Source organism: Nanorana parkeri, unplaced genomic scaffold (assembly GCF_000935625.1).
Source record: "Nanorana parkeri isolate BGI_ZX_2015 unplaced genomic scaffold, ASM93562v1 scaffold945, whole genome shotgun sequence".
Lineage (NCBI taxonomy): Eukaryota > Metazoa > Chordata > Amphibia > Anura > Dicroglossidae > Nanorana > Nanorana parkeri.
In genome coordinates, this window is record NW_017307213.1 from 388,445 (window position 1) to 403,902 (window position 15,458).

The following is a 15,458-nucleotide window of genomic DNA, read 5'->3' on the forward strand; positions in this document are numbered from 1 at the left end:
CATGTACCGATACTTTTCCAGCTGCAAGACTAGACTAGAGAAAAATTCAAAAGTTAGGAGGCAGCTGTCATTTGTAAGGAGCACACGGAGCTCCTGGGATTTGTACATCTCTGTTTTATTGTATGATTTTGTTTTTATAAATATAAATAAAGGAAATCACAGATACCAGTTTTGCGAGTACGGGTACTTGCCGAGTACTTACAAGTACGAGTACTGATACATTTTTGTTAAGCAGTGCAAAACAAACACTTGTGGGCTTAACCAATTGTTTATTGTGTACGTGTTCTTTGTAATCTAGGTCACTGAAGGCTTGGCAAGAGGTGTGGCCTTTGCTTACATACTTTGCACTATAAAGTGTCCCTCTTTCTCATCTCAGAAAGCTGGGAGGTATTGGTCATAGTCATGGACTTTAAAATATGTAGTCATTGTGGAGTAATATATATTTATCTCACTGAATGCCACTCTACATTCCACTATGTGCATGGACACATTGGCTATAACAGTGTTCAGATCTATAAAAAAAAAAAGGCCATATGGATCTGAAAGTGGCATTGTTGCACCTGTGAGGCCTTATAGCAGGGTTCTTCAAGTGTTTAAGGATATCCACAACCTATTGTATTCACAACCAGGACCAAAAATGAAATGAGACTTTTTTATTTTACCCATAAACATTCATAATTTACTACAGAGGGATTAGCTCAACAGGTTGGTGTGTATGTGAAAGAGTTCACAACAATTTTAAAAAGGCACAACAAACAACAGTTCTCAATGAAACATGCACACATGCAATTTATTTACGAAAACTATGTACATGAGCAAAAATTAAAAACAAGAATTTAAAACCTTGCCACTTGGCGAACTACTAACATACGGGGTCCCTAGCTAACAGACCTAGAGTGACCTATTGCTGCCCAGGTGCATAACTATCTAAAAATACAGTCCTTGTCACACAGACTGGGTCTTACCAAATACCACACAGGTACTCCAGAGCTCCCCAGTGTCACATGAAATTGTTACAGGGTAAAACCCTCAGTCCCTTGAGTGTAGCCCTGAACTACAGTCAGTTACCATAACAAAACCCTTGTGTACACCTACGCAATAAGTTGGTGCTGGTTACCACCAAAATGTGAACCTAGGGTTGGAGGTTTCATCACATCCAAACCTCCACAAAAGGCTTTTGAGCTCCAGGATCCAGAACAAGCCTTGCCAAGCCCTGATAAAACTGCCAATTCAGTTTTCTCTCTACCATCCCTGAACTCCTTACTATGTATGGGTAAGAACTCTAGGTCACCAATGCTCTAAATGCTCCAAATGCCTTTTCATGATGCAACATTTTATTGAATTCAATGTTTAAAAAAACTGCATATCTATAAAACAACATTCAAATGTACAATAATGAACGTCTATAACTATTAACTCCTCCTCTTCAATATATTTACAATCCATATACATTGACGGGAAATGAATACATTTATTACTGTATATGAATATTATATATAGAAGAAAGGTAAAGGCTTCAATAAATATAGGCTCTCATATATTGTAATTTTTAGGGATGCACCGATATCGTTTTTTCGTTATCGAGTACCGATCTTTTTTTTGGTACTCGCCGGTATACAATACCGATATCAAATACCGATACTGGAAGTCCCATTAAGAAAACCGGGCGGCGTGTAATGACTCACCGCCCGGCTTCCTGATTAGTCGGGAAGCCGTTACCAGGTGATGAGGAAGCACATGGAGCCGGCTATGAGGGAGCATGTACCTGGCTTCCCGGGCCAATCAGGAAGCTGGGCAGCGTGTAATGACATGCTGCCGGGGTCCTGATACCGGGAACTTCAGGTTAGGCATCGGGATAGGCATCAGGAGCATTAACAAATACTATATTAGTATCGGTATTGGTGCATCCCTAGTAGTTTTTGTCTTTTGGATATGCAGATTATTTTAAAAATGCTGAATTCAATAAAATTATTAATATATTTTAACAATTTTTTTAAACTGCATACTAAATTAAACTTTTTTATGGGTATCCTAAAAAGTTCATTATCGTGTCTTTGGTTCTGGTTGTTAAATACAAGTCAACAATGGAACACTCTTATTTCTGTTCTTCTTTATATAAGCCTATATGCAAATAGTCGGTAGGCAGATTGCAAACAAGAAGTCCAGAAGAAAACAACATGTTATTTATCATATACAAATACTACTGGACAAATGTGAAAACATCATACCAGATGATTGCCGAGGGGACTGCTGCTTGATTTATGGAAAATGTGGTTTTACACTGAATTTACTTTCACAACAACTGTTTTAAATATGGGGCATATGTTGCAACAGAACAATATGTTTTCTCTCAAAATATAGTTCAACATAACATAAAAAACTGGGAGTAAGATAATGGACTGCGATTAACATCAGAGACAGAACTAGTAAGGGAACTTTGCTCCCACTTTTATGTGTAATCAAAAACCAAAAATGAGTCACTTACCACATTGTACAAGCCAATGCACCATCGTTCAAACAAGATTTGTCCAGAAAATCCATTAACAAATGCGAACCAAAGCTGAAACATAAGACAGGGGCACAATATTATATTTTGATACTTCACTAAATGTTTCCATATATCGGGGAAAAGAAAGGGGGGGTAGACATTGGAATGTGGACCACCAGCTGGACACAGCTGTGTGATGTTGCTAGAATGTAATTATCATTGTTGTTTCAAAGTCGTTCTGCTCAAATCAGCCTGTTATGGTGAATATTTTACCTGGGCTGTTTGGACTCTGTGGCATATATTAGTTGTACGCGCCTTTCTGTGCATTCTGTGCGTTCGTCAGGAAGAGAACACAAGTAATGTTCACCAGATGTAAACTCTTCCAGCAGAGCCTTGATTAAACTCTCAGGTCAATCTGCTCACTGGAATCTGCACCAAGACACAAGCATTACACAAATGTTGTTGAAGTGCATGTGTGTTAGGAGCCCGTGTTTGGTATTACTTTTTTATTACCTCTTTTTTGTTTGAGCGTAATTGTGGGTTTGCAACAGAGAATAGGTAAGATAGACAAAACCACATTTTTTCTAAGAAAAATGTCGTCCCACTTGCCATGAAAGAGTCTCTAAAGCCAAAACTTTTTTTTTTAGTTTTGGATACAGTATGGAAAGATTATGACCCCTGTCCAGCTATATTTTTGCTGTCTGTATTCAATGAAGGAGAGACAAAGCAGGAAGTCACAAGTGAGCAGAAATCCCAATTTAGACAGTTGTCATTAGAACAAGTTTACCCATTGGAGGATTTCCTCTCCCCTACTGTTTCTGTGACAACTAAAAAAAAAATAATAAAAAAAATTAAAGTATTTAATTTCCCATCACTTTCTCTATGGAAAACAAAGGTCCCTAAGAGCAATAAAAAGGGTGAATCTCCCCAGCAGAGACACAGAGAGCAATAAAAACCTGATAGAGTTTCTAACCCTTGCTTGCTTTATCCAACTGAAAATAAAGTTTTGGCTTTACATATACATATACTTTTTCTTTTTATTCTTTATTCAAGTAGAACATAGGAAAAATATCACATATTGTATACATATGCATTAAATGTTACAAGTCACTGTCATAACACAATTGCACAAGTTTGAAACAAGACCATTTAGGAACAAATGATAATACTGGATAATGGATGACAAGTTCCCCCATATACCCTTTTTCTATGAATATAATACCAACATTGTTCAGTGTAAAGATCACAAAAGATGTTGAAAAGAAAATTAATAATGGAAAAGGAGGATTCGGGGGGAAGGGAAAGGGCCTGAGCCAAGATGGAGGGAATGAGGTATAGTATAGAGGGAGCAGAAATTGACCAGCCATCACCCCCTCGCTAAATCAATAAAACCCCTCTTTGGTTATGGCAGCATCAATGTAAGCAGATGAACCAAATCCAAGAAAACAAGGTAAAGCGAAATGTGTCCTGTTTGCTCCATAGGATTTCATTCACCCTGTGGAACCACATCTCTACAATTGATGGGTTGGGTTGTTTCCATAGTATTCACATCCTGGCAGCAGTCAGGAGATGAATCCGTAGGGAGTTTCTATAAAACTTCTGTGAGAAGTGACTGAGATGAAGGAGATATGTGACTCGTCCACAATTTTGTGGATGAGGTCTGTAACTTTCCACCAGAAAGGTTGCAGCTGGATACAATCCCAGAATGCATGCAAAAGGGTACCCTGACTTTCATGAAGCCAACAAACGCTTGGGGAGTGAGGGAACTTCCTGCTCAGGACTATGGGTACAGTGTACCATCTGGTTAGAGTTTTGTAACCCACCTCCCACGGTCTAGAACTAGGGGCCCTGTGAGCAAAGTACAGTATATGGTCAATTTGATGTGGAGTAAACAATACCCCCAAATCTTTTCCCACCGTCATATATTAAGAGGGCGTGGTCGGACAGGTGGGTTGCTTAGAATTCCAACCAACAAAGGTAGCACATGTTTCACCAGGCCTGCATCCCTACAAGGTTTCTCGAATTGTGTTTAGAGAAGTTTCGATTCATCCCATAGGGAGGAACTTATTAATATTCTTGTCACTTGTTACTGTAGCAAAGCAGAACTAGAACATAAACAGTATAAAAGACACACATTTGCGCAGCACTGCATACAATAATATAGACTTCTGTATGTAGGTGATGTACCTAAAATTTGACTTGGTATCAGCCTTCTGAAATTCCCTGTGCAGCAAAGCTCAGAGTGGGGAAGGTAGAAGCCGTACAAGAAGCCATATAGATGTGCAGCATGTGCTAACAGGGTGCATGCATATGGAAGGAGAGATCAGAGTGAGAGCATGATGAACTGTCTGGTAGTGGAAGGGCAAGAGCAGTAAGTGTTGAGAAAAATCAGGTCTCTTGCCCTGCCAGATAGGGATGTGCTGTGTGGCGGAGCTGTGTAACTATCTGGATCAACAATAATACAAATCCTTTGGTGGGTAACACAACCTCCATATAGTTATTTATCGCTGCATTTAACTTTTTGCCTGGAGTTTAGCTTTAAATGAAGGCGGTTGGTCAATTTGCTTACATTATAGAGTTTTTCCAGCTCTTCTCTTACATATAAAATGTCCAGATCTCATTGTAATTACAGAGCAGCTTCTGAATTTTACAGATTTGTGTTTAGTTTTTTGGTTATTTTTACAGCAAACAAAACAATTCCATTTGTGAAGCATACGTTTAGACAGCCATGAAGCTGCACTCTAAATCATAATATTATGGAAGAGTTCTTCCAGAAATATCAGATATTAGCTACACTTTGAGGTACACATTTTTGTTCGTACAGGTTACCATGACACACTCTAGGAGGTTATGTTAATAAAAGTAGGCAACACTCACAGCATTCATCTGATAATAATAAAATTAAGAAAAGAACAAGACACAGAGAGAAAACTGGAGGAAGAAACCACTGACATGTTTTCAAAGACTCATTCAATCTCCTTTTATTTTCTCTGCCGAGCTTCCATTCTGCTTCCTAGGAGAAAATTGTGCTTGTCACTTCTAACTCTGTAATATTATGTCAACTGGGGCAGCCATGCTAAGCTGCAAGCAGGAAATCCATGTGAGAATATATCCCTTGAATTTTACATCAAGCAGCATATCCAATCCCAACATAGCAAGCAGCTGATCACCAGGATGCAGATCTGATATTGTTATTAATATTTTAGTAATAAAGCTGAACTCCAGATATATCAAAACATCTATTCATTCAGTTACAAATAATACACTTTTCTATACAACTAGTATACCAATGCCTCATATGGCTACACTGCTGCTCTGTTACTTACACATGTGCTGACAGAGAGAGAAGTGAGCAGAACTGATGACTTCTTAACATGTTGCTGCTCTTTCACTGACCAGTCAGAAAACTGTGGGTGGGGAGGTGATAACACAGTATTTCTTAACCACTTGAAGGCCGGGGTGTTAAACCCCCTTCAGGCCATTTTTCAGTATTCAGCGCTGCAGTACTTTGCTTGACATTTATTCAGTCATGCAACGCTGTACCAAAATTAATTGGTTATTTTTTTGGGGGACAGATAGAGCTTTTTTGGGGGTACTTAACCTCCCTGGCGGTATTCCCGAGTCTGGCTCGGGGTGAATTTTCCATGCTAGGAGCGGTAACCCCGAGCCAGACTCGGGGCTGCAGAGAAAACTGACACTCACCTTGTCCCTGCGATCCCGCGGCGTCCTCTGCTGTACGCGGCTCGAAAATGAAACTAAAAGCCGACATCTGACTTTTAGTTTCGTTTTCGAGCGTCACAGCAGGCGGGAAATTCAAAAGTGAAAAGTTGTAATGTACACAGAATACACACAATACAATGTAATCTGCTATGATTACACTTATGTATCAAACTATTTCACTTCAATTTTGTCCCTAGAGCTTTGTCCAGTGCCCTGCCTGACACTTTTTCACAATTATAAGAAAATATAATATAATAAATAATTATAAAAAATTATAATAAAATAATTAAAAAAATGGTCCAGTAAATGGGAATTCTGGGGGCGTTGCCTGATCCGTACCACAGTAAATAGAGTACCAAGTTCGCACATCACTGAGCTCGGTCGCAGAATCCTCGCTGTCCTCACTTTCAGTGTCTGTTGAGGAATTTCCCAACGAATCGCTATCACTCAATTCTGCAAGTAGTTCTAATTTACTATCGCTGTTTTCTACCTGGTCTAAAACCGCTTTTGACCTAAAACAGCGACGATTCTGCGACCGAGCTCAGTGATGTGCGAACTTGGTACTCTATTGACTGTGGTACGGATCAGGCTGCGCCCCCAGAATTCCCATTTACTGGACCATTTTTTTAAATTATTATATTATAATTTTTTATAATTATTTATAATTATTTATTATATTATAATTTCTTATAATTATTTATAATTTATTATATTATAATTTTTTAATTTCGTGTTTCAAACTTTATAATACCTGGGATGTCTACTGGACTCTTGTTTGGACAGATTTAGGTGAGTTATTCCTAAGATTTACTAAGAACTACAGGCCTACAATGTAAAACAACATATTTGCTTGAAAAACAATGTACCGCTTTTGGTACCTAAAATCCTGAATAATCATACCGCCAGGGAGGTTAATCACCACTGGAGTTTTTTATCTTTTACTATATAAAGAAAAAATTACGAAAATGTAAAACATTTTTTTACCTACGTTATGTTATGAAACATTATTAGCCAATTTTTCGGGTAAAATATAAAAGATGGGGTTGTGTCAGGTAAATAGATACCAAACATGTCAAGCCTTAAAATTGCGTGTGCCAGTGAAATTGCAAGAAACCACCATTCGCAAAATTTTGCAGCAGGAAAAAAAAGCCATACAGGTATGGTGTCCAAGCACATGCCATCTGTCTGTTTATTTAAAACAGGCAGATGGTAAGTGGTAAAGGAACAACTCCAGGTAAAGCGTTTATTGACCCTCACATTGGGGCTGCCCCTGACTGCAAGAGTTGAGTGCTCCTTTTTGTCTAAGGTCAAAAATAAAGTTATACTTGCCTAATTCTCTGAGCCGGCCTTGGTGTCCTCTTGTCATATACACTGTGTATAGAACGTGATGACACACGTTAGGACCTTAGACTGCTGCAGCAGAGGGGCAGAGAGGCTCCAGGGAACGGTCTAAGAGCAAGATGGCTCGGAGGATCAGGCCAGTATAACTTTTTTATTTTTGACCCTAGTCAAAAACAGGCACTTAACCCTTGCAGTGCAGGGGTAGCCCCATTGCAAGGGCTAATAACATTTCTACCCAGAGTTCTGCTTTAACTCTAAGGGCTTGTTCAAGCCACCTTCATTGGCCAGGATTGCTCAACATAGTCCCATTGCAAGGGATGAGAACATTTTTACCTGGAGATCTTAAATTTTAAGGGCTTGCTCAAACCACCTTTATTGGCCTGCATTGCTCAACATAGTCCCAATGTAAGGACAAGGCCAATAGCCTTGTTCTCAATGGTACCGGTTCCTACCAATGCCCTGCGTTGGTGTGCTCTTTAAAAAAGACAACGCAGCAGTGTAGAAAGCTCACTTCAGCGCATGTCAACACACATGTATTTTGTGCACGTTAACGCAAATGCTTTGGTCTGACCGGGCCCTAATAGAGAAAGTGGCTCGGATAGAATAAAAAATTAGCAGGTAAGGTAGTTCACATATGTGCATTTACTATTATGCATTTAGCTGTTTGCCTGGAGTACAGCTTCAAATAAATGAAAAACAAACTTTAACTATTTTTTACTTGCAAATTGGTATCACAGTTCTCAGTAAGCCTTTTTGTGATTCATTATAACTGTTTTCCTGCTGTATATTTTTGCTAGCGAATATTATTTTATCAAACTTCTCGCAATATCTCCAAAGGTCAGGCGGTAGAAGTATAGTTTGTACACTTGTTAGGTGCATTCCCAGTCTGGTTTGCATTATACACATCTTGTTGTGTACATGTTCCAAAGGGTTACATTATAATAAGTCCCATTAAATGTGATTCAGCAAGCTGTGTTTATTATTTCCTGAAAATGTATAGAGCAGGTCTGTAATAGTCACAGCTTTACTTTCATCGCTAATCACACAGATGAGCTGAGATGTTGAGTCGAGTGGTAAACCCATGTGGCTTGCAGGTTCTTGCAAAGTTCCCAAAGTCCTGGCCTCATTCACTTGCAAACGACAGTGTCTTATTCAGTTGGTGTCATATGACTGCTTTACTTATCTAATAAAATAATTTCTAAGCAGAGCTGCTGAATTAATTCTACGGCATTTCCATAGCGAGGTCAGCTTAGGTCTGGCAGAGTGTCCCCTCAGGATTTATTAGAATGGAAAAGTGAACCAATAGCTTCCTTAACAACTCTTCACCTCTTTAGAAAGAAAGAAATCCAATTTCTGTTCACCTTGGGCTTTCAGCTCAACAGAAGAAAAAAAAATCAAAACATTTTGACAATGTTTGGACGGTTAGAGGAAGCAGCATGTCTGGTAATTAGCGAATCCCTGGTCCCCAAGAACCAGAGAGACGGCTCTCTTCAGCAGCTGGGTCCTGTGTCATGATTGCTGTAATCACACTGATACTGCAGATTAATGATCCTTTCTTGGATTACAATGCAAATTGCCGGGACCATGGGAGACAGATGGAGGCTTTACCAGCTTGTAGACAAGGGAAAGAAAATTCCTAGTAATGACTCCAAACAGACCGAAGATGAAGACCAACCAAAACACAGACCGACGTTATAAATATGCAACAGGTTGAAGTATTACTTTTGATGACTGGTCACTGTCTGGGTTAGTTACTTTGTAAAAACAATCCCATCCTGTCTGTGAAGAATTTGTTATCTCATGCAAAGACTGCTTAACATCTTGGAAATCTATGTGATTTCTCGCCCCTTGTCCTCTTTTCTTCTGTGCTGATGCATTCACTGTGCCAGTGTTGGCCACAGGATGATGCAGATGGGGTAGGTTCCAGCAGATCTGTAAGTCTAGGTGCACAGGTTTTTGTAGCATGTTTATGCACCTCTTCACACGTTTTCATGCTTCGTGCATTTTTCTTTTGGCCAATGAGATGCAAGATCTGCTGTGACATTATTAGACGTCATCTTCGTTTGAAGAGACTTTAAGCACAAAAATGCACCATAAACGCATACAAATGCATCAAAGTACTTGTTTTACTTTTGTATATGCTATGTGTACTCATATGTTGTGATATACTCTCAACCGTGATATGCTTTTGTTTTACTTTTGTATATGCTATGTGTACTCATATGTTGTGATATACTCTCAACCTTGATCTTCTTATATGGCTGCATGGCATTACCGTTTTCACTCTGTGTTAGCTATACTCTCTTAAGGTGGCCATGCACTGTGGGTACCGCTGTTGGCACCCTTTCGGCTGGCATCCCTCGATCAGGCGGTCGGAAAATCTTTGAATGACCAGAGTCAGCAGCCAATGAGCTGCTGGCTCTGTTCGGGTACTCCGACTGCAGCCAGCGGCCACTGTCAGCATACAGAGGAAACAGTGGGGATTCCTCCGTCAACACGCTCGTAGCGTTGATGGAGGAGTCTGCTCTATTTTTTTAATGCAGCCCGAATGGAAAAAAAATAGAGCCGTGAATGGCCAGCTTGAGATGTTGTTGTACATCCAACTATGTCAAGTGACTGAGAGAGTCTGTACCTACTTGTGTGGTTTTTTTTTTTTTGTGTATTTTAATTCTTTCTTCTCTTTATTAGGTTGCTGTTCATATTATTATACAGAATTTATATAGCAAAATGTGATTTCCATTGTCATGCATTGCAGTGTGACGGAAGACGCAGAACAAATTGCACTGGTGTAAACTGTAGTGTATTGTTACTATGGTAATGAGGCAGATTTGTCACTGCCCATCATTTTCAGTGTCTGGGGGCAGCCATGCACAGGCTGTCTTTTTTAAGAACATGAAAAATATTGGTGCATTCATAGTAACTATATAGCCAACAGACGAAAACAGACTTGTCCAGTGGAAAATATTTATCTACATGTAAAAATGAACAGTGAAAGCTTAATTGTGTTTAGTTGCACTTTGCCCAGATAAATATTCTCATATGTTTCATATGTCTTAAATGGTAAGAGCACTTTAACAGAAAGTGCATTTATCCTTTCTGACCCTTGACCTAAACTAACCTCCCTTATGTTTGGAGATGCTCAGATGATGGTCCTGGAGTAGTCTATAGGGAATGACTGCACAGGCACAGCTACTGCAGAGATTTCACTGGCAGGATGTAAACATTGCGCTAGGTGTGAAAAAAAAGTGCACACTATTTGCGCATTTGCATTACATTGCGCATATAACTAAATGGCACCGCAGCCCACCTAGTGCACGGTATGGGGCGCTGGGTGCCCTGTGTGATAGCATGCGCTAATCGCATGATACTGTGGGTTTAGCGCAACACTATAGTGTGAATTGGCACTAAGCGCAATTTTTGTGAAAGTGCACGGATACCTTAAAGCTGAACTCCAGGCAAACAGCTAAAAGCATTGTTGAAATACACTGAGTGGCCAGATTATTATGACCACCCCATCAGTACTTCGTTGGGCCACGAGATAACTCCACGAGATGACTTGGTTGGGCCGCCTCGTGACTCCACGAGATGTTGAAAGGTGATGCGAGGAATCTGACACTGCACTGTGTCCCTTCTGTTGTCTTGTACCAGTCTTGCCACTCTCCATTCTGCCCTAACATTGACTAGTCGCTGACGGCCACAATTCGCACGTTCAGACCCAGATTTTCGGCTGACAGTCCAGTCTTTACACACTTTAACAATGAGCCCCTCTTGAACATTTAACAAATGTTGCTGTTTTGCTGATACTCGCTCCATGGCTCCGAGCGCTAACAACCATTCTACGTTCAAAGGCTGTTAAATCGCGTTGTTTACCCATATCTTCAGAAAAAAATCACTTCTACTGTCGTGGTAAACAACCTGCTTCTCTATTTATAATGGTCTTGCCTTCTAGCAACTTCAGCGCGAAATTATAGCTAATTGTAGGCTAATTTGCCTACAAACGTCAGGTGGTCATAATAAACTGGCCACTCAGTGTATATAAATGTGGCCTGTTTTACCTACCAAAAGATTTGTAATTTGGTTCAGTCTTCCAATCCAGGAAAACTTGTGACCTCATGTTTCTCCACCAAAAACTAAACCCAATAACAAAAATAAAATAATATACTGCAGCTTACCAGTCCTTAGATGTGGTGGCTGCATTAGTTTTTTTCAAGTTAGGAACATTTTCAGCAAGTACAGAAAATATTGCAGGAAATGTGGTGTTCTTGTCACTCCCTATGAGATGACCACAAAAACAATGTTATCTTTCTTCTCCTAAACGTCTTATTCCATCAGACCCAATGTGATGGAGATGATCAAAGATAGACATATTTGAAATCAACCTGGGAGGCAAGCACGGCTTCCTCCAGTGGGTCAGGAAGTGAATTATTCACAGGAAAACCAGGTCAAAATAAGGAGGAAAAATTCTGGAAAAAATAATAATGCAGACATCTCATCCATGGACTGTTAAGCTGCATTATATTAGGTTTAAATATGCTCTAACTTACTGACCCACTTCAAGCCTGAATGGACAATAAAGGCATTCCACCACACCAAGCAGGCCATGCTCCTGTATGTATTGTATATTCACAATGACAGCACAATGGACAAGTATTAGAGCCCAAATTGACTCAAAGTACTGAATTAAAATCTTTAGTTTAAGTCTTGGTGTACATTAGGTTCCAGGAAGCAAATATAAAGCCAGATTAGGATACTTTTTCATGACATATTTAAAATCCATGTAATGATTTCTACTTAATACATAACTAAGTTAAATGTTGTTTTTATATCTGCCTGCAGTTAACCTTTAATAGTCTAGTAGCTGGCTTCCTGGGATAAGCTAGTCTTCAGAATCACTGCTATTTATTAATATTGGGTATTTCATCTGGTTGCTCCATTGGGTGGGCAGAATAGTAAATCAGTCTTTCCAAAATTAATTTTGCATGTGTAACAAAATCCAGCATAAGAAATCATGTATTATTGTGACACTTAATGAGCATCCAGATGATACCTCTAAGAGAAAATGAAAGAAATATAGAGATTTCCTAATGAAGAAGTTGCAATATAAGAACACCACACTATTACACTATTAAGACAAAATTGTATTAATCCTGTATCCATGACCCAAAACATACTTCATCAACAGAAGAAAAAAATTGTAGCATTTAATAATCTGCAAGTGAAAGCTAATAAATTAATGGTGCCGTTCAAGACTTTACTTCAGCACTATACACTGCAGGCAGTACTCAGACAAAGTCACTGTATAGCCAATCCAGTCTACATTTATAAGGAAGAGTTACAATGCCAAGATATTTTATAGTGGAAAGTGTAGGCATTGAAAACGTCCTCCTTTGACTGTCATGCCAGCAATTTCTCTTCTGGTTTAAATAGAACTAAATGAAAATATCCTCTGTTTATAAGGGACCCAAACATCTTGCTCATGATGGGTACAGGATAATGTGTTACATTACAAATAATGAATTAAGGTTTTCCTACGGGAAGAAGACTTCTTCCTGCATTTAGGAAAGGAAGGATTAAAATAAAGACTGAAAACGCATCTAAGATGGAAGCAAAAGACACCTGTGCAGACATACTCATACATGGGAACAGCCACAGTTCAACAAACACAAGGAGAACAGCTTTAAATATGGCTCTCAGGTTGCTTTTTCTCAGGACCACTGTCTCCACACTTTCCCATTGTAAGGAATGGGGGCAAGGAACTGAAGAGGCTGGAGGGACAACCAGCCACGGCAGTAGAGGGACTTAACAGAGAAATGTAAGTGGTGACTCGTGTGTGTGTGTGTGTTAGTTTGTGTGTGTGTATTTATGTAAGTGTATGTATGTATGTGAATCTGTAGGTGTATGTATGGGGGATGTAAGCGCGTGTGTGTACCTGTGTGTATGATGATGTGAATGTGTGTATGTATATGGATGTGAAGATACTGTATGTGTGTATAATTAAATGGTTTACAGGGGATACTGCTGTGCTATAAATAAAGGGGGTACATTAAATCACAGGGGATACTGTGCACTAGGATGTATATACTCCTGACCCCTGCAATATGTACATTACATACTGGTGACCCCTGCAATCTGTTCGTTGGGCTGTACATTACATGTACTCCTGAGCCCTGCACTCTGTACATTACCCACTACTGACACCTGAACTCTGCATGTTCCACACCTCAGACCCCTGCATTCTGTATGTTTTACACTTCTGACCCCTGCACTCTTTACTTTACACACTTCTGACCCCTGCACCTTTACTTTACACACTTCTGACTCCTACACTCTGTACTTTACACACTTCTGAAGCCTGCACTCTGTGCGTTTGACACCTCAGCACCCTGTTCGTTTTACACTTCTGACCCCTGCACTCCATATTTAACAACATCCTGATGCCTGCATGTTACACACCCCTGACCCCTGCACTCTGTATGTTACACAATACTGATTGCTGCACTCAGTATGCTAGAAACTCTAGAGCCATGCACTCTGTAGATAACACACTCCCGACCCCTGCACTTTGTATGTTACAGAATACGGACTGCTGCACTCTCTAAGTTACACACTCCTGACCTATGCACTCTGTACATATCATACTCCTTGACCCCTGCTATCTGTACATATCACACTCCTTGACACCTGCACTCTGTACATAACACCCACCTCCCCCCTGCATTCTGTATATAACTGCATCAGAATTTGAGTGACAGATTACTCTCCGGACATGAAACAATTGTGAATGAAAGTGAACGCCAAGTTTCCCACTGAAGCTAAAAAGGTTGGGTAAGTTTATATTTTTACAGTGACATTTGTAATACATTTGTAATTACATTTGTAATCTCTTCCATGTTGTTTGGGTAGATCTCTACCTTTGCAAGGTTGCCTATCCTGGCTCCAGTGTCTCCTAAACATACAGTAAATGTGCATAAAAATTATTTGTGCATATAGCTTTTTTTTACATATATTAAGTACTATGGGAACTAAGCCCAATGCCATTGTGACTGTTACTTCAAGAATGTTGGTGTTAATTTTCCGTCTAGCCAGACCGTTACAGAATAAATTCTCCAGTCTCCTCTCTTATCCTAACAATGGCCTGAATAGCTTTGGTTTTGAAGCCTGATTACTCAGACTCAGAATATGATCATGAGAGCCTCCCAAGAGGTATAATCTTTTTATTGTAAATGACTAACAAATTACCTTAAATTTTGGTCAGGGATATGACCTTATTATCCAATGATGCTTTAATCCCGTCTGTACGGACATAGAGTGGAGCCCACTGCAAATCCCTTTTCCATCCAGAGTTATAGGAGCAAATGTGTAATAAAAGACGTAATTTTACGGTTAGATAGTCACTTTGCATCACTCTAAAGTAAAGCAGAGGGATTGTAGAATTCTTGCTATGGTTCTATAGGATACACAGGAACTTATCCCTTCTATTTTGATGTTGTCCTACTTTGACTTCAAGATCCCTCCAGTTATTTTCTGTAATCATATATTTAATATATGAAATATGTCAAATAAAATATCATATAATGTTATAAATACACATACATACTGTATACACACAATGCTAAAAAATGGGAAATAGGAAAATCCAACTGGGCCACAGGCAGAAATAAACACCTCCTACTCTATCTGAAAATTGGTTGGAGTATAGCTTTAAAATTCCATGTGTTGTACAAATCCCCTTCATATTTTCAGCTTATGAGGGTCCCAGTCAACCCTTATGTTATTACCTTTTGATAAAACAATAGTGTTCCTTACTTTTCACTAGGCCTAATAAGCCCACTAGAGGCCCAACTAGTAAATAATAGGAGATAAAAATGACATGTAGGAAAGTGAAATCCTCTGTATTTCCCCTTTCAAT

The 15,458-nt window shown here is 39.4% G+C and overlaps 1 protein-coding gene across 1 annotated transcript in view; it reads right to left on the reverse strand.

The window, feature by feature from the left end:
- Positions 1-15,458, reverse strand: part of ATP8A2 (ATPase phospholipid transporting 8A2) — a gene marked incomplete at its 5' end in the record, with an annotated part of 434,715 nt that overhangs the window by 143,156 nt on the left and 276,101 nt on the right. Inside the window, one exon of the mRNA XM_018566377.1 lies at positions 2,486-2,560. Within this exon, the coding sequence (XP_018421879.1) occupies positions 2,486-2,560 (75 nt within the window). The remainder of the gene's footprint in view (positions 1-2,485; positions 2,561-15,458) is intronic.